At 37.1% G+C, this 18,894-nt stretch overlaps 1 protein-coding gene across 1 annotated transcript in view; it reads left to right on the plus strand.

The window, feature by feature from the left end:
* Positions 1–18,894, plus strand: part of NLK (nemo like kinase) — a 141,984-nt gene that overhangs the window by 115,643 nt on the left and 7,447 nt on the right. The window contains exons 6-8 of the mRNA XM_054573189.1: positions 1,791–2,000; positions 4,978–5,079; positions 12,645–12,731. Coding sequence (XP_054429164.1) covers positions 1,791–2,000; positions 4,978–5,079; positions 12,645–12,731 — 399 coding nt within the window. The remainder of the gene's footprint in view (positions 1–1,790; positions 2,001–4,977; positions 5,080–12,644; positions 12,732–18,894) is intronic.

Consider the following 18,894-nt stretch of genomic DNA (forward strand, 5'->3'; position numbering starts at 1 on the left):
GGCTTGAGGTCCATTTTCCAAATCATCTGTTACGGTATTGTAACCTCTGGCTACATGAATGAGTAACTAAAGGAAAATGTCATTTATGAATAAACAACACATGGATCAGAACAAATTGAAATTTTGCTCTGCTCCCTTTACTTGTTTTAGTGGTCTATTTTAAAAGCCAGAGTAGAGTTCCAGACGATAACACTAATGCTCTCTTCTCAAAAGTACAAATTCATTGACAATATTACAATAAAACATTTCTTTTTAGTATTTTTTCATATTATGAATATATTTTGTTTCCTATTAAGTACAGAAAGGATAATTTTTCTGGAAATCTCTAGGTATTTGGTTATCTGATCATAAAAGCTTTATTTTAGGTTTAGTTTATCTTCCAAATAAATTGCCAAAATGACTCCATATCATACTGATGTTTTTAACAAAAGTCTTGCTTTATATATAACAGAAAACATTTTTTGTTGGGTGGGTGGCCAGGGTTTTTTTTTTAATATAAGTACAAGAATGATATAGGAAAGTGGATATAAGTTCTTCCTTTGGTCTGGTTTTGTTTTAAAAGATATGCTAAAAATTTATGGCAAAGTAATGGAGCTTAAAATATTTGTTATTGAATTCTAGCCTTTGGGAGGATTTGAATATCCCCATATACAAACATGAATTCATTTGATGGGACTCAATTTACATAGTAAATTAAAGACAGAAAGAGTTGCCAAAAATTAGGAGTAAGTTTTTTTTCCTTTAAAGTAGTGGTATTTTAAGGTGTCAAACTCTTTTTTTCTGAATAAAATCTTACTCTGGAACCCCAACTTAGAAAACAGACAAAATGTGTAGTTTTGTCACTTATATTGACTCATAAAGTTAATCAGTGAGAACACTGGAGCTTAGGTGGCCATTATTGTCTTATCTCATCCTCAATGTTCCCATTGTTTCCTGTGGTGGCCCAGTATCAAGAAAAATCTTGATTCCTAAAAATAAGCAGAAGTTGCTGGCACTGTGGCTGTTGACTAACAGCTCACCTTGCAATCTTGGCATACTTTTTAGTTAAACAGAATAACAAGAAAAGATTTATTCTTGTGTCTACATATTAACCAGGCATTCTCATTGACTGTTGTGTTTCCAGGTTAGTTTAGCATACTGTCTAAAAAAACATACAGGCATTCAGTTAAATATTTATGGCATAAAGAAGTGAATGAAACTGGTAGCACTGGTATTACATACACAGTGTGCTACATTTTGGCATTCACACATTTGAGTGTGAATTAGTCATTTAAATAGGTACATAAGAAGTTTAGGTACAGTGTTTATGGAACTTCCGAAGTAATTCCTCAGAACTGTATGTAGCAGGACTCAATTTGAAACCCATAGCTTTAAAGAAACTTTACTATATATATCCCATAAAGATAAAGAACATAGCTCAGGAGGTCTTCAGGGTATGCCCTTTTTTCCTTATAATATCTTCCTTGTTAAACCAGCCTTGAAAATAGGTAGCTTGGTTTCTACATTAAATGTAAAAATACACATTCCGCTGTTTTCTCTTGATATAGTTATCAATCAAAAACATATTAAAGGTGAGACACATTTTTAAGATACATCATTTTACACAGAATATGGAAGTTTGAGAGTTTTCTTCCCTCTCTTCCAAATAAGATTAAATTATATATTGACAAATATTCTCTACTTATATCATTGAAAACTTTAAATTCAGAATCTATCAAGATTTTATTTGTTGTTTTGTTTCACTTTACCATTTGTCTGTTTGACAATATTTTGATAATGTTTCTATTTAGATCTGTGATTTTGGATTGGCCAGAGTGGAAGAATTAGATGAATCTCGTCATATGACTCAGGAAGTTGTTACTCAGTATTACCGGGCTCCGGAAATCCTGATGGGCAGCCGTCATTACAGCAATGCTATTGACATCTGGTCTGTTGGGTGTATATTTGCAGAACTACTAGGACGAAGAATACTGTTTCAGGCACAGAGTCCCATTCAGCAGGTGTGATAATCACTTTATGCTCTAGAAGCTTCCAATTCTATTATAGACTTAAAGGAAAAATCGTCTTGCATACATGTCTTGGGCTTATCGTTGTACTGTCTAAATTGCTTTTTCAGGTTTGCTTAAAACTCAGAAAGTTATGAAGTTACATATTACAGAGAGGTACACTTTAGAACTTAACAAACCTATCAGAGGGAGTGTTCACTTTATTATATACACTGGTACATAGCAGTAGGCTGCTGTAACAATTTGCACAGGTATAATTTTCAGTTGTTAGAGGGCCTCTGTTCTTTTTGACTAAATGGGTCTGACTTAAAACTGTATTTGGTGACTTACTATACTTACACTCTGTGTTTAGAATATAAATTTGAGTGTTGGTTTCTTTAAACATTTAGAAACTTTTCTAACCTTTATCATTGGGCTAAAATACTTAAGTCAAAGAACATCAGAAGCTGATTAAAATGTAGCTTTAGCACACCATGATACTTTCATTGTCTGCCTTTATAGATAATTCATTATTATACATATTTTCTTAGGATAATTTCTCAGTATTTTTTATTCATAAATTTAACAATATTATTTGCACGAGACTAATGTAACGACGAGCTCAGGCTGTGGAATCAAATTGGTGGGTTCAAATTCTAGTTCTGCCACTTAACTATCTATTAAACCTTGGGCAAGTTAAATTGTTCTGAGGATTGTAATGCAGATTAAATGAAGTAGTAAAGTTCAAAATAAGGCCTGACACATAGTTAGCACTCAATTAGAAAATATGATGGTGGTGGTAATGCCAGGATGCTAGGGATACAGTAGTAAACGGATGAAGTTCTTGCCTTCATGAAACTTTCATGTGAGAGAGAAATAAGTATACAAATAAATATCCTAAGTAATGATAAATTCTATGAAGAAAAATCAAACCAGGTTAGGGATAGAGAATGATGATGAAACAGAGCAGTGCTAAAGAATTCTCTAAGGGAATAACATTTGAAGAGTAACCAAAATGAAATGAGGGAGCAAGGTACCAGGGAAGAGTGTCCAGGAAAAGGGACAACCAGCATAATAACGCCTCTGAGGCAGGAACAAGTGTGGCGTGTTGGAGGGATGGCATGATCAGGGAAGAGCATGTCGGAGCTGAGGTCAGAGAGAGAGAGCGCGCGCCTGATCATGGCAACTGGATAAAGACTTAGAATTGTATTCTATGCAAAGTGTGTTGGAAAGCTGTAGTGTATTTTGAGCAAGAGTGTGTTTAGATTTGATCACATTTTAAAAGATCACTCTGATTACTGTGTATCTTTGTAAATCATGTATTGACCAAAAGTGGAATCATTTCTTTTTATTTTCTTTCTATAAAGAATCAACTGATACATTAGAAACTATATATGCCATGATCAGCATTTAAGTTTATTTCTCTGGTATCTATTCAAAGTCTGCTTTTTAAAAGTTTACATCTTCAAAATTGATCCTAGTGATAAAAACTTATAATTTAGTTCTGGGTACTGTTGACAGAGTACCCATTTTATTGTTCAATACTTTTGGAAAGCAGAGTTCAGCAGACCTACCTATAAGACCAGAATTATCCTATCTGGACATAAGACGCTGCCATAGAGTAAAACTTAAGTAATATATTAAACAAGAATCTTGGGTTGCTGCTGAAAAGAATACATAAAGGAAAGTGTGTAGCAACTGGATTGGGATTCAGATATCTCATTTTATAGAGAAATACAAACTCATTTTCTAGAGTTTGCCACTGAGACGGTAGCCACTGAAGGAGAACTCACATCTGTCATTGGTGTAAAATATCAAGATCTCAAATGGAAAAAGTAATCTCTAAATGCAAGTAGTTATTTTTTGTAGCTTTTTTTAAAATTTTGTATCTTTGAGAAATAAATAGCCTAGGTGTCGCAATACCATACTTCATTAAAAATGTTTTTCATCCATGGACCTGACCCATTTTGGACAATTTTCTGAATGTATGCATTTGTTTTCATGAGCCTTTAGTCTCTGGCCTTGAGTGTAGTTGTTAGAGGCCCAAAAGTACCACCAACACACTATTCCCAAAAAACTTTGTATAAAGATCTTTACTTCTGTGGAAAACAAGCTACTTAAATGTCTCCATTATTCTGGAGTGCAGTGATACTAATGGTACCCCAGAGTTTAGGTAAGTGCAGAAGAAAATTGTGCTTTATATTTGGTGACTCCAGCACCAGGAAAAGAAGTATTTTCTATGTAAAAATTTTCTACTTTGAAGGAATTCTAATGAAATGTTACTTTTAATTAGGTTATCAGGTTAAAACAAATGTAGCACTACAGAAAATTGTGAAGGTGCTTTGGTACTTACAAAGACTTGCTTGTGAGGAGACCATTTTTATTGGTGTCTTTTATTGTGCCCACTAACTAAATGTGGCCTTAGCCAATGTCACAGTTAGATCATAAGTACCACAGTGTCCTGTCAGTGTAAGACATTTCTAGCATAACGAGAATATAAAGGGGTGTGCAACTGGCTCAAATGTTGAAAGCTTAATTTCAGGTGTAAATGTTATAAGTATTTACTAAATCACAGCTGCCTGATTTGTGGATTAGCTCCTTTCTGAGCCTGAATCTATGTGAAGTCTCAGAATCTATTCATTAACTGTTTGAAAATAATAGTCATTAGCCACCAGCTGAAGAGCAGTTTTCCTTTGCAAGGATCATAAATGATGCTATGGTGTCAAGACACAGGGCAGGTAGGTGCAGACTCCTAAAGTACTAGAGCCTTTTTTTTGTTTGTTTACCAAAACACATTTTCTATATTTCTATCATATGGATTCCTAATAAACATTTTTCTGTTTTCTTTAGTAGTCCAAAAAGTAAGAATAGCTCCTATTGTTAATCTGGAACTTGTTTTAGGTTAATTTCCCCCAAATTTGGTCCTCACCTCTAATGAAAAGTTGTTTTCATGAGCTTACTGTATCCATCTGTGTTTCATGTTTCCTTGTAGTTGGATTTGATCACAGATCTCTTGGGCACACCATCACTGGAAGCAATGAGGACGGCATGTGAAGGCGCTAAGGCACACATACTCAGGGGTCCTCATAAACAGGTAAAAGGAGAAGGAAGGGATATCTGTATTTGGCAACCATCTCTTTGGGCAGGATTTTCCTTCCAACAGAATAGTGAAGTGAGAATTTTTAAACAAAATCTACTTGTAAGTTTTATTTGTTTTGTATGTCATGTCCACAACTAAGAAAATGTTAAATATTTGTCAAAGCAAATAAAATATGGTAATTCTTACTGCTATAGGAGAAAGAAAATATTTTTGTAGTATCCCTGCTAATAAGTGACCCCTGGCTTTTGTGTTCTGGTTTTTTGACGTGTCCTGGTTTTTTTTTAAAGTTACCAGGAATAGAGCTTTAACCTCAATGCTATAACTATAACCTAATTCATATATATCAATATGTCATTTCCAAATACTGAACAAGAATACATGGTATCTCTTATTCCAGCCATGAATGCGAAGCTCTTTCTATTGCACTCTTGCCACTAACACACAAACAGACGTGAATATAGTTAGGAAAGAAGTTTGAAGAGAGATTGTCAGGTTTGCACTGATCCATAGTTCTTGGAACCAGCCAAGTCACTTCTGAGAAAGACAAGATGGGTTTTTTGTTGTGTTTTAATCTACACCCTGTTGATTTAGCAGCATTTTTAGAAGTGTTTTCCTAATCTCCTTTGGACAAAACAGCTTAACGATGTGAAGAGCAAGTAAATGGAGTACTTTTCCTAGGAACAACAAACTGAAACAGAAGAGAGAAGGCTGAAACCGGAAGATTCAGCAACTCCTGGGCTTTGCCTTGGTTTCCTTTAAATTGGGCATTTAGATGATCTGATTGATCATTAAAAATTCTGATTGATCTAATTGACCAAATGACAGACCAAGTTTGATACTCCTTTCAAATTCCCAGCCAGACATTTGGTCAAGGCCTTGCCATCCCTCTCTGTAATTCTAGCCTCACGCCGGAGCATCCATTTGCACAGGCATAAAGGCAACGGATAGCGTGTGTTATCTCCTAAAACCAGTCCAAACTAGTAAATAAATGTATAGCTGCTGGTATTTTAAATAGCCCCTGCCCGTAACATCCTTGTATTGCATTTAGTATAGAACTATGAAATAATCTGAGGCCCTAATTTTCTTAGAAGAGGACCATAAGTCTTAACTTACAGGGAGATTCTATATTAATAGAAAGAACTAAAAAGATCTATTATGTTTTATGTATTGGCCAATATAGAAATATTAAACTAATTTATCAGTACCTCATAGTAAATGTGTTCTTGCAAGTAGCAAAATAATTTTCCTCTTCTACTGACCTCTTTAGGTCGGTAAATCTTGCTTGGCAAAGGTAGCCAATAATGAAAAGTGGTAAAGATCAGATACCCTGGTGCCACCCTTTCATCTCTACAGGAATTTTAACTATTGCTAGTGGTTGCCAGCTAATTCATCCTTTATGTCAAAGAGTTGATAAACAGCAGCAGAGAGAGCAAGACTTCTCCTAAGGAGTTTCCTGCCTGCTGTCTAGAACAGCTCAAAAATGTAACTTACTGCATCAAAAGTCACTTTGCATTCCTTTGAGCATTCCTGGAAAGTGAGTCCTTTTTCTACTACAATTTTAAAAATCTGTTAGATGTAAAAACCTAGAACTTTAAGTTAAATAAAAAATGGTATATCTCATTATTATCTAAAACAAAGGGTGGAAGAAAAGGAAATGTTACCAGTAAGTCCCATACTTACTTAACTAGCTACAGAAATTAAGATGTTTAGCAGAATCTTCGTATACATTTTTACATGAATTGACCGCTTAACAGTAATGCCTCTTAGAGTTTAACATTTTGCTTATCACTAAGTTCAGTGATGGCCTTAAGAGAGCACTGTGGTAAAAAGTTAGGGATAGTTCTGGCTACTCTTGAGGTCAAAATATTTTTATTTTGAATAAAAGACTGTTGGAGTAAAAACTAATTGGAAGACCATTGAAGATCAGATGTGTTTTGCACAGATTTTAAAGTCTTATTTTTAGAAGACTTTTAACCACTGATAGAAATGGCCTCCCTAGGCAGATGTTTATTGTCTTTGAACACTGACCCAGGTAGATTCGTACAGAGTAAGGTATACCTACCATATATAATTGAATGTAAATTAACTTAGCAAAGGACTTGATTCTGTTTTCCCCCTACTATGGAAATTTAGTCTTTATCCACATTTGCTAGTTGATCTTTATACCACCACTGCTGTCAAAAGAAGTTGAGTAGAGACCCTTGAAGCTCTCTACTTAAGCCATTAGTCATATTCTGCCTTTTTCCTTCCCACTCTCTACTCCTTCTCTTACCCCAAGATGCATGTTTTATATGCCGTTTAGTAGCCTATTAGCAGGTGCTTGAAAGTATCTCCATTCATATTACAGCTTTTTTTTTTTAAAGATTTTATTTATTTTTAGAAAGAAGGGAATGGAGGGAGAAAGAGGGAGAGAAACCTCAATGTGCAAAAGATACTTCAGTCAGTTGCCCCTTGCACACCCCCAAGTGGGGACCTAGCCCACAAACCCAGGCATGTGCCCTGACAGGAACTGAACCAGCGACTTTTGGTTCACAGACTGGCACCCGATCCACTGAGCCACACCAGCCAGGGCCATATTATAACTCTTTAGAGCTGATAGTGGAAGAGACAGACACACACACGCACGAACGCACGCACGCACGCATATTTGGTATGTAGCTACTGGGACTTCCTTTTTAATTCAAAAAGATTATTTTGTTCCTCAATCCAGTATATGCACTAAACCTTGTATACCTCTGTACGTCATGACACTACAAAAGGCACTGTACTTATCTCAGCCTGCACTGGATATATACTCCATATATGATTCTCTGGACTATAGTAATTCGGAGTGCAGACTGTGGTGTCAGAGTGAGGCTCACCACATTGCACGACTTGTTCAGCGATGCCCCCGGAGCTGTACACTGGTTTTCAAACAGACTGTATATGAATCCTGACTCTACACCAGTAACTCATTTTATGACCTTAGGCAAATTACTTAACTTTCATCCGCCTCAGTCCATTCATCTAAAATGTTAACAAAAATGGTTCCTACCTCATTAATGTAAGGTGTTATAATGATAAAAAGATAGTGGATGCAAGGAAAACATATAATAGTTCCTGACATTCTAAATACTTAGTAAATATTAACAATTAACCCTAACCAGTGTGGTTCAGTTGTTGGGCGTCATTCTGCAAAGCAAAAAGTTCTGCCGATCAATTACCAGTCAGGGCACGTGCCTGGGTTCAGTCCCCAGTTGGGGCGCAAACAAGAGGTGACTGATCAGTGTTTCTCACAGCAATGCAGTGGATGCATAAATAAATGGAACAGTAAATCAATATCTCTCTCCTTTTCTCTCTCTCTAAAATCAATAATTAAACATTTGTTTAAATTTTTTTACTGAGAGTCATCCTTAGCTACCTCCCACACCATCCCAGTCTCCTCTGGATGATAGCATCCTTCCAGACACACTTTTCTATGCATTTATTTACATATATTTGTACAAACAGAAATATGTACTGTTGTTTGTTGGGACTCCTAGAAAAATAGAGGTATACAGAGGAACCTAATTAACCATACTTTGAAAGTCACAAATTACTGCCTCAAATTTACTTGTGTTGGTTGACCAATATACATATTTCCATGTTGTATAACAGTTAGGACTCTTTCCAGTGAAACTCAGTTAAACTGGGTTAAGCAAAAAAAAAAAAAAAAAGGGCAGGGGGGCACTCACTGGCTGACATGACTGAAAAGTCTTGAGTTATAACTGACGTCAAGCCCTGCTGGATTCAGGTAGTCAGGTGATGTTCCATACCAGGAATCTGACTGTTTTCTGTTTTCCTGGGTGTTGTCTTCATTTTCAGACAGGCTTTCCCTCACATGTTGGCAAAAAGTGGAACCAGCAGTCCAGGCCTATGTTCTACTAGCATTACCAGCAATAATATTTGGAAGTTCTCTGATTCAGTTAGGAATGTGTTTGGTTGTAAGTAATAGAAAATCGTGCTTATAGTGGTTAAAAGAAATAGGAATTCATTTTTTAATATGTAGCCTCCTAGATACAAGACAGGTAAAAAGAGAAAAAAGAATTTTCTATTTCACATGTAATGAAGGTAAATAAGGGAGAAGAGGATTCGAGGTATGTGTTGGGTTAGCCATTCTATGTGTCTAACTTGTTTTAGACCATGTGTCCATCCTGGAGCCAGTCATGGTGCCCAGGGATATATGTCATTTGATTTCCCAGGCCTGGGTCAAGTGCCACAGTTGGAGTTGGAGGTTGAAATTAAGACCAACCAAACCACTTGAGAGTGAGAAGAGAGTGGTTCCCTAAAGGTCAGGGAATATTGAGGAGACAAAAACACTATACAGTATTTTTTATTTATTGTCATTTTTCTATAACTCAGAATCTTGGATGAAGAGAATCTTAGCTACCACAGCCCAAGTACGCATCTATTAGATACTTGTTGAGGCACTGACCTGTTGATAGGATAAAAAGTCTATAATTTAGTGCTTTTGCTTATCTCTTTTAAGATTTTCATTTTTCCTCAGATTGTTCCCAGCTAATTATGTCAGAAATAGATACAATATTTTCACTGAAGTTAAAATAGTCCTGTCTCCTGTCCTGTCTTACATTTAATAGAATCAGGGTGTGTTAAAGAGTTCATTCAGTTAAAACTTATTTTTTCAGGTGGGAGTTTGTTTTATATAACCCTGTTGTGCATTGTGCATACTCAGTTAGTGTTGCTAACTGATGGACACAGCTTCTTTGCTGCCCAATAAAAACTAACAGGAACATCTAACAGGACTCCCACAGCTTGGCCAATTCGAGTGCAGTTACCAGCACTCTGCAGTTGGCTTACAGTGACTGTGGTACATCCATTTCGGGCCTCTCACCCAAGTCCAGAAGCTCATCCTTGCTTCATTTCACTGACAGTTAATCACAGTCATTAATAGAGCACTCTTTATAATCCTTCCCGTCCTCATGATTCAGCACTGGCTCCCACTCACTCCTACATTGCTAAGTGACTTACAAACTTGCAGAACAAACAGAAAATGGACTGGTATATTTTAAAAAGAGGAAAATGTTGTGTGTAATGGTAGTGGAAGTGGCAAAAACTTTTTTCCAAGTGAGATAGGGCATATTTTTAAGCATTCTATTTTTTTCTCTTATTCAAAGTGATTACACTTGATGAGAAATATAAAGCTGCCTATTTCTGATACCCTGGGCCCAACTGGTTTCAACCATAATGGTTGGTGAATTAGAGGGAAAGAAAATTGAATTTGAAATGCAGCATCTCTAACATATCTTTCCTGTGGAGTCAATGCTAGGAATTAAATTACTAATGGTTATCTTAGTGGAGAGGTATCAGCATGGCTGAACTGACTCTCCTTTTTCTCTGTATATCTTTTTTTAAAAAAATACATTTACTTATTTTTAGAAAGGGAAAGAAATGTCAGTGTACTAGAGAAACATCTGTAGGTTGCCTCTCCCTCATCCCCAGACAGGGACCTGGCCTACAACCCGGGCATGTGTCCTGACTGGGAGTCAAACCTGCTCAACCTTTTGGTTTCTGGGGCAATGCCCAGCCTGCTGAGCCACACCAGTTAGGGCTTTGTGCCTCTTTTTAACATGCACATAAACCCAAAAAAGGAGAAAGCATATAATATGACTGTTCTAGGGTGAAATTAAATTTAGCCTTATTTTTAGGATATCTGTTTGGATGTTTTTCTGTGAAGAAATACACAATTTGGGGTAGGAGGGGTGTTTACAATTTCAGGTAGTCCTGACATCCACTCATTTGATTTTCATAAGCTCCCCATCTCGTATCCAGGTGTCCTCAAGTCTTACAAATTTTGCCTTTTAATTTATTCTCTCTCCTGCATTCAGTGGCTTCTGGCACTTCTTGGTTATGTTTTCCTTGCCCACCAGACAGGTGTTATTTATCTCTGTTGCTCCAGCATGTAGCCCAGGACCTGGCATTTGTATGCGATGCTGGTAGGTAGGCAGGTCTGTGCTGGTGCAGTCTAACAAATGAGAAAGCCAAGGTTCAAGTGACCGACCCAGGTCTAGTGAAAGCAGAGCTAGAATTTGAACCCACTTATTCTTGTACTCAGTCCAATATTCCCTTCTTTAAACTATAATATACTTCCGCCACAAAAATAGCATGAGGTGTAGATTCACTTGGGAAGTAGAAAGGAAAGAATTGCTTATAATATTTGGCTGCCACCTTGCACAAGCCAGTGAAAAAGGACAGCTATTCACAGTCAAACCAAGAATCCAAATTTTTAAGAATATCAAATTACTTCATTTTACACAACAAAAAAACTCTTAGGGGGAAAATATATATCTATTGAGGTATAAGTTAAAATTCTGTCCTTACACTCTCCACACCCTGTCCCATCTTGACTAATACAAATAATTTCAGAGTTACCATAGATGACATATTTTTATCAAAAAAATACTTCTCTACCTACAAACATGTAAATGCGCCAAGGGATAGTAAGTTGGTCTACAAATACTTGAATGCCAACTATATATGGGTTCTGTGTACACAAGGCTTTTTGTCTGTGGTAGTCCTGTCAAGTCTCATACTAAAATAAACTTGAGAGATCATTTAGTCCTACTTCCGCCTTTGATAAGAATACTAAGATTCAGACATGTTGCTTTATCTAATTTGTTAGTGAACTAGAACTCCCATTTCATCTCATACCCATCTCATCTTCTCTCTATTACTCCTTGATCCTGAAGTAAACTTGTGTAAGTGAATAATTACCTCCTGAGAATTCTGAGGTGCCCAGTTCTTGCTGGATTTTCCTATGTGGCTTTGTTGGGAAGTGGCTGATATGTAAATCTTGTAGCAAGATTCTGAGGCTGTGGATGAGATACAGTGAGGTCTTTTAGTGTCACTTGTATGACAGACAGAGCAGTGATGCCATTTACCTGCTCTGTCCCAACTTTTCCAAGCAGTGAAATAAAAGTTTTATAAGCTCTGTAGCTTTTCAGATCATAAGAGCCATCTCCTTGCCTAAGTGCAAGAGGGTTAGATACGGGCATGTAGACATGCCTGCCTCCTACAAAAGGCAATTATTGAATGAGAAATCAAGTGCTAAGAGCAAAATTGGTGGACCCAGCAAAAACAGTGTCATACTTTCTAAGGTACTATAACGTCCTAAGTGTGTTATAGCTCCTCCAGGACTAGTGTTTTAGCAGCTTTATGGTAATGTTGCCATAAGACATAGTTCACATGCGTACGTTTTGTGCAGTTTACAGGCTTCACTTTGCATATGGCCAGGTATTAAATCCTTTTTCTCCCACTCCTAGACATGTTTGGTCTTCCCTTCTTGCCAAAGCATTTACAGTATAAGGCTAATGGGAGCTCCATCATAGAAAATAAAATATGGTACTGGAAGTCTATGACTGTTGTTGTTTCTGAAGACAGGTTAATGAGGGAAATACTCATTCCCTTTGAGTTTTGACTTATATGCATATATCTTTTGAGCTGAGTACTGACCTTGTCATAAAATAGCTATACTCGATATCTGCTTATACTCATTTACATTTCAATTCTTTATTTTTTCACAGCCATCTCTTCCTGTACTTTATACCCTGTCTAGCCAGGCTACACATGAAGCTGTTCATCTCCTTTGCAGGATGTTGGTCTTTGATCCAGTAAGTAGTGTTTATTTTTATATTTTGTAATGAATTTAAAATAAATATGTTATAAGAAAAACATCAAGAGGTGGACAATGTAAATAATGACTTTTGAAAAGATAAATTTCAGTCCCCAGTTTCATGTATACCATGTTCACTCATCACACAAAAGTTTGGTTATTAACACATAAGAGCTGAGGTAAAGAGCGATGAGGAACTGTACCATCCTTATTTATCTCCTTATTTATCTCTATTTGTAAACAGAGGTTGGCACCAAGTTAAATCAAGAGAAAAAAAAATTAACGTTACTTGAAAAAAATCTGCCCATCATATTGCATAAGGAAATACTCTTTAAGTTGGGATTGTAGTTTTTCCAAGTGCCATTTTGGACTTGACTTTTGGGACAAAATTCAGCTCTTCATTTATTCATTCATCCAAAGAATATTTATTATTCACATCTCTGCCAATAACTATTGTCAAAGAAGACTCAAAAATGGAAGCATTTTTAAAAATTTTATTGATTGTGCTGTTACAGTTGTCCTGATTTTTTCCCCTTTGCCCCCTCTCCACCCAGCACCCCCTACGCTCCCAGGCAGTTTCCCCCACCATTTCATGTCCATGGGTCATGCATATAAGCTCTTTGGCTACTCCATTTCTTCTACTGTACTGTAGATACCCAAGGCTATTCTGTAACTACCTACTTGTACTTCTTAATCCCCTCACCTCTTCACCTATCTCCCCACACCCTCCCTCCCATCTGGCAACCATGAAAACTCTCTGTATCTATGATTCTGTCTCTGGTCTTCTTGTTCACTTAGTTTGTTTTTTAGAATCAATTGTTGATAGAGTTGTACTTTTTGCCATTTTATTGTTCATAGTTTTGATCTTCTTTCTTAAATAAGTCCCTTTAACATGTCATATAATAATGTTTTGGTGATGAAGAACTCCTTTAATTTTTTCTTGTCTGGGAAGCTCTTTTCTGCCTTTCGATTCTAAGTGGTATGTTTCCTGGGGAGAGCAGTCTTGGTTGTAGGTCCCTGCTTTTCATGACTTTGAGTATCTCTTGCCAGTCCCTTCTAGTCTGCAAAGTTTCTTTTGAGAAATTAGCTGACAGTCTTATGGGAACTCCCCTGTAGGTTAACTGACTGCTTTTCTCTTGCTGCTTTTAAGATTCTCTCTTTATCTTTAATCTGTGGCATTTTAATTGTGATGTGTCTTGGAGTGTATCTGTTTGCATCCATCTTGTTTGGGACTCTGCACTTCCTAGACTTGCATGTCTATTTCCTTCACCAAATTAGGAAAGTTTCTTTCATTATTTTTTCAGAGAAGTTTCCAATTTTTTTTGCTCTTCTCCTTCTGGCCACCCCTATGATGTGATTGTTGGACTTCTTCAAGTCGTGCCAGAGGCAGCTTATACTATCCTCATTTTTTTTTTTTATTCCTTTTGTCTCTTTGTTGCTCTGATTGGTTGTTTTTTGCTTCCTTATGTTCCATGTCATTGATTTGATTCTTGGCTTTATCCACTCTATTGTTGTTTCCCTGTAAATTGTTCTTTATTGCAGTGTAACCTTCATTTCTGACTGAATCTTGTTTTATGCTGCTCAGGTCCTCACTAAGTTCCTTGAGCATCCTTATAAATTGTTTTGAACTCTGCATCTGATAGGTGCTTATCTCCATTTCGTTTAGTTCTTTTTCTGGAGTTTTGATCTGTTCTTTTATTTGGGCTGTGTTTCTTTGTCTCCTCGTTTTGGCAGCCTCCCTGTGTTTGTTTCTATATATTAGGTAGAGCTGCTTTGACTCTGTATCTTGGTAGTGTGGCCTAATGCAGTAGATATTGTGTAGGGTCCAGTGGCACAGCCTCCCCTGTCACCCAAGCTGGGTACTCGAGGCACGCTGTTCTTGTGGGCTGAATACACCATCCTCTAATAATTGAGACTTGATTGCTGTTGGCAGATCAATGGAAGGGATTTACCCAGGCTAGTCAGCTGCAAGAATTGACTGTGATCACTTACCACCACCCTCTGCCCTCTGTGGAGGGTCAGCTGTGCAGGGGGAGGGTGGTGGCGCTCTGACGTGGTCTGTAGCTGTCCACTGGGTGCACTGGCCCTGGGGTTTCCCCGGTAGTGCAGGCCAAGGTCAGCCCACACCTGCGTTTTGCCCAGGGCCACTCTGCCTGAACGATAAAGCAATCTGAAATGGCTACTACTTGTACTGGGCTTGGAGATTCCCAGGCAAAGCCAAGCAGTGAATCTAGGCTGCCTGGGACCACTTGTTAAGAGGTATGCAGGCCTGAGAGCTTGCTGAGGCTGGCTGTTGCTTGTTTGAGAGGATTTAGGAAGCTGTGAAGCATGAGCCAAGACCAGCCATTCATATGAAAAAGCAGCTTGGGTGGGCCCTTTATGTTGGGTTGGGCAGAGTCTCTGACAGCTGGTCAAACACTGTTAGCCAGGCTGATGGAGTCTCAGATATGGCACCAGCTTGCCAGCTCTGTGGGAAGGGGGCAGGTTTAGAAAAGACAATGGCCTTTGCTTGCCTTGATGCCACTTCTGTTTCACCCTGTATACCACTGGTGCCTTTTAAGCTGCTCCTTGGTGCTGGACCTCAGAGGGAGTGAATCTGAATGTGGATTCTTTAAGGTGAATTGCTTGGGGCTCCAGAAGCTTCTTCCAACACTAAGTCCCTGCTGGGTTTTACAGCCAGAAGTTGTGGGGACTTATTACCCTGGGCTCAGGGGGGCCTGGTGTGGGTCTGGGACTCCTCACTCCCAAGATATCCCTTCTGAAGTTTTATCCAGCACACATGGTTGAGGGACCAGCCCATTTGGCATCTGTGCCCCTCCTATCATTCTGGATGGATAAGTTTTCTTTAATTCCATAGTTGTCAGACTTCCATTCAACTTGATTTCTGATGGATCTGAGTAATGGTTGGTCTATATTTTAGGTGTAATTTTGATGTGGTTGTGCAAAGTGGCAAGCCGTGTCTGCCTATGCCTCCATTTTGACTGGAAGTCAAATTGGAAACATTTAGAAAAGAAAATTTTACTTGCCAAGAGTACAAGGAAGTCACCAAGTACTAAAACAGGGGGTATTTAAAGGGGGAAAATACCCACAAAATTAAGTTACTACATTTACATTGGTCTGTTTGTGATGAGAAAGCAGCAGCTGTCTCACATGAATATCAAATCCACAAAGGTCTGAACTATCTTGAGACATCAGCATAACAAAAATTAGGGATAAAAATGTTTTGTTAGGGAGTCCAAGTTTGTGAGAAATAGTTAAGGTTTTATTACTTGGGGGACCAGAGCCAATCAGAGCAACAGTTATTTTTGTTACTTCTCAGGCTACATAGTGGATTTTTATTTGTTTGGTGTTTGGTGTTTTTCTGTTGTTTGTTTACTTTGTTATGTGAGGTATTCAGTTATACAGAACCAAAACAAAGTAGCAGTACTCAATTCCTCAGTCCCTCCTTGTGGTCAAGCTCCTGCCGTTAAGGACAGTGCCAACCGCGTAATTTACTCAATAAGCTAGTGATTTAGAGTCATTAGTTTGGTATTTTGTTTTATTTGGCAAGTTTGTCTACATAGCTAAGAGGAGATGTTGATTAATACATAAAGACCTTTTGTGTGGTTGACAAAACTAGAGCCACATGGACTTCAAACTTCAGAGGTAATTTCAGTCTGCCCACAGAGGATTTTGTAAAGGCCCTGAGGTTAAAGTTTGCTTTTTATGTGTCAGAAATATCTTACTCACTTTATTAGTTCTATTTAGATTAGGAACCAAGAACCATGTGCCTGTAACTCACCTGTACTAGGTTTTACCTGCAGTACTTATATCTGGAAGGTACCTGCAGTATTTATATCTGGAAGGTATCCGTATTTATTAATGCTCCTGACCTGCCAGGAGCTCCTAATCTTTACAACCTTAAAGCTGGAAGATCCTCAACCATAGAGCAGATACCAAGCATGTTATCCTGGGAGGCCTTTTAGACATCAGTTCTGCATGTGAAATGTAGTCCTTATTCCTTAAGAGTGGGATTGTCACACCTAATTTAATGAAACTTCTGATATCATATTTACTGATTGGATTTATCTATAAGAAGGAGAAATGATATATGTGGTAAAGAAAACAGATTCTTATTGAACCTAAGTAGATAACTACATGGTCATTAAAAAAATAATAAAGGAATTTAGTTAAGGCACAGTGCATAATATTTAACCATTTTTATCATCATCTTGTAGAACAAGGCCAATCTATAAACATTATATTTTTTTACTATTATTTTTAAATTGGCCTGATGCTTTAGTAGTTTATGATTAGCATTTTAAAAGAATGTTTTATTCTGGTTTTAACCTGTTAAATTGAGGGATAGCAGTAGAACACTAACCATAATTAAATCCATTTATTTAGTTTATTTAGACTGCGGTAATTAATTCTTATTTTGTTGATCTTGGGTTAAACAGTCAATTGCCACTTATCTGCTCCTGGACTGAAACATTCCTGGAAATCCTGACTCAGTTACTTGGTTCAGTCTAAGAAGTGGCTTTCTGTGGTGATGGTGTCAGTTATGCTCATGAATTTATACCATGAAGACAGTGGTCGGGAATACCCTCTGATAACAATCCTTTCCTGAGGTCCTTAGGATATTTCTTAAGGAATATTCAATTCCTGATCTTTAGCGTGTAGCAGGAGGGAGCCTTTAGGCAAATATAAGAGAAAAACAGCAACTGTCTATCAGAGGATGGTAAGATTAAAGGTCCCTGGTTCTTTTAGTATAATATCAACAATTTTGGAGAGAATGGGTTATAATAATAAATTTATAAAGCTGTAATTAACTATACCTCAAAATAGTGAAGACATTAGCCCTGACTGGAATGGCTCAGTGCATTGAGCATCGTCCTACAAACTGGAAGAGGTCCCTAGTTCACTTCCCAGTAGGGCACACCCCTGGTTAGGGGCATGCAAGTGTCAACCAATAGATGTTTCTCACACATATCCATGTTTCTCTTTCTCCCTCCTTTTCCCTTTTTATAAAAATAAATAAAATCTTTTTTAAAAAATAGTGAAGACATTGAACAAATCTCCAGAGACCTTAATCTATCTAAAGGCAATAGTTACAAGCAATATTTTTTTAAAGCACAATGATAATTATTAGGTACAGAAAATTATTCATTTTTTTCCCCTTGACAAACAAAATATACCTGTTATCTTGTATACATATTACACATCTTCCTACCATCACAAATTATTTTACATTCTTTAAAAAAAATACATGTGTAGCCCTGGCCAGTGCAGGTCAGTTGGTTGGAGAGTCATCCCTACACCAAAAGGTTGGGGGGTTCAATTCCCAGTCAGGGCACATGCCTAGGTTGCAATTTCAATCCCTGGTCAAGGCACATATGGAAGGCATCCGATGGATGTTTCTCTCTCCCTTTTCCTCCTCACTCTTTCTGAAAAGTCAATAAACATTTTAAAAATTTATTCTAAAATGTGTACTTTAACCCAAAGATACATATTTGCACATCTTTTTAGCCATTTATTACTGGCTACTCTATAATGTATCAATGAAGAGCCCAGGTATATTAAAATTATAGAGAGATTGTTTATTAACTCTAATATTACTAAAGTCTTAATGTTAACTGAGAATCAGAAGATTAAAATTTAAGCTGATACATTAAGTCCCTATGACGTATAACATTCTAAAAACTGATTTTTTTTTTAAGAAAGAAATTGGCTATGATCATTCATCTAATTTAGTGGAACACATAATTTTGAAATATCTACAATCTTAGACTGTTAGTTAATCTAACCAGCAAAACCAGTAGGGAAAAAAAATCAAATTTCAAAATAATGAGGCTTTTTGAAAGAAAATGAACCCAAAACTTATGTAAACCAGAATATTCTGCTTAGCATTATTTGTTCATAGCAATAAAATCAGGATGAAAACAGTTCTTTTAATTTTTGCATATGCCTTTTCTATTAGAGTTTATGTTCACATTATTTTGCATTAATTTCAGGTATACAGCATAGTAGTTTAACAATCATAATCATATACTTTACAAAATGTTCCCCCTGATATATCCCAGTACCCACCTGGCACCATACAGTTAATATATCGTTGACAATATTTCCTATGTTATATTTGACATCCCTCTGGCTACTTTGTAACTATCAATCTGTACTTC

This window comes from Pteronotus mesoamericanus, unplaced genomic scaffold (assembly GCF_021234165.1).
Source record: "Pteronotus mesoamericanus isolate MK-2021 breed Mesoamerican mustached bat unplaced genomic scaffold, CSHL_Meso_final contig_246, whole genome shotgun sequence".
Classification (NCBI taxonomy): Eukaryota; Metazoa; Chordata; class Mammalia; order Chiroptera; family Mormoopidae; genus Pteronotus; species Pteronotus mesoamericanus.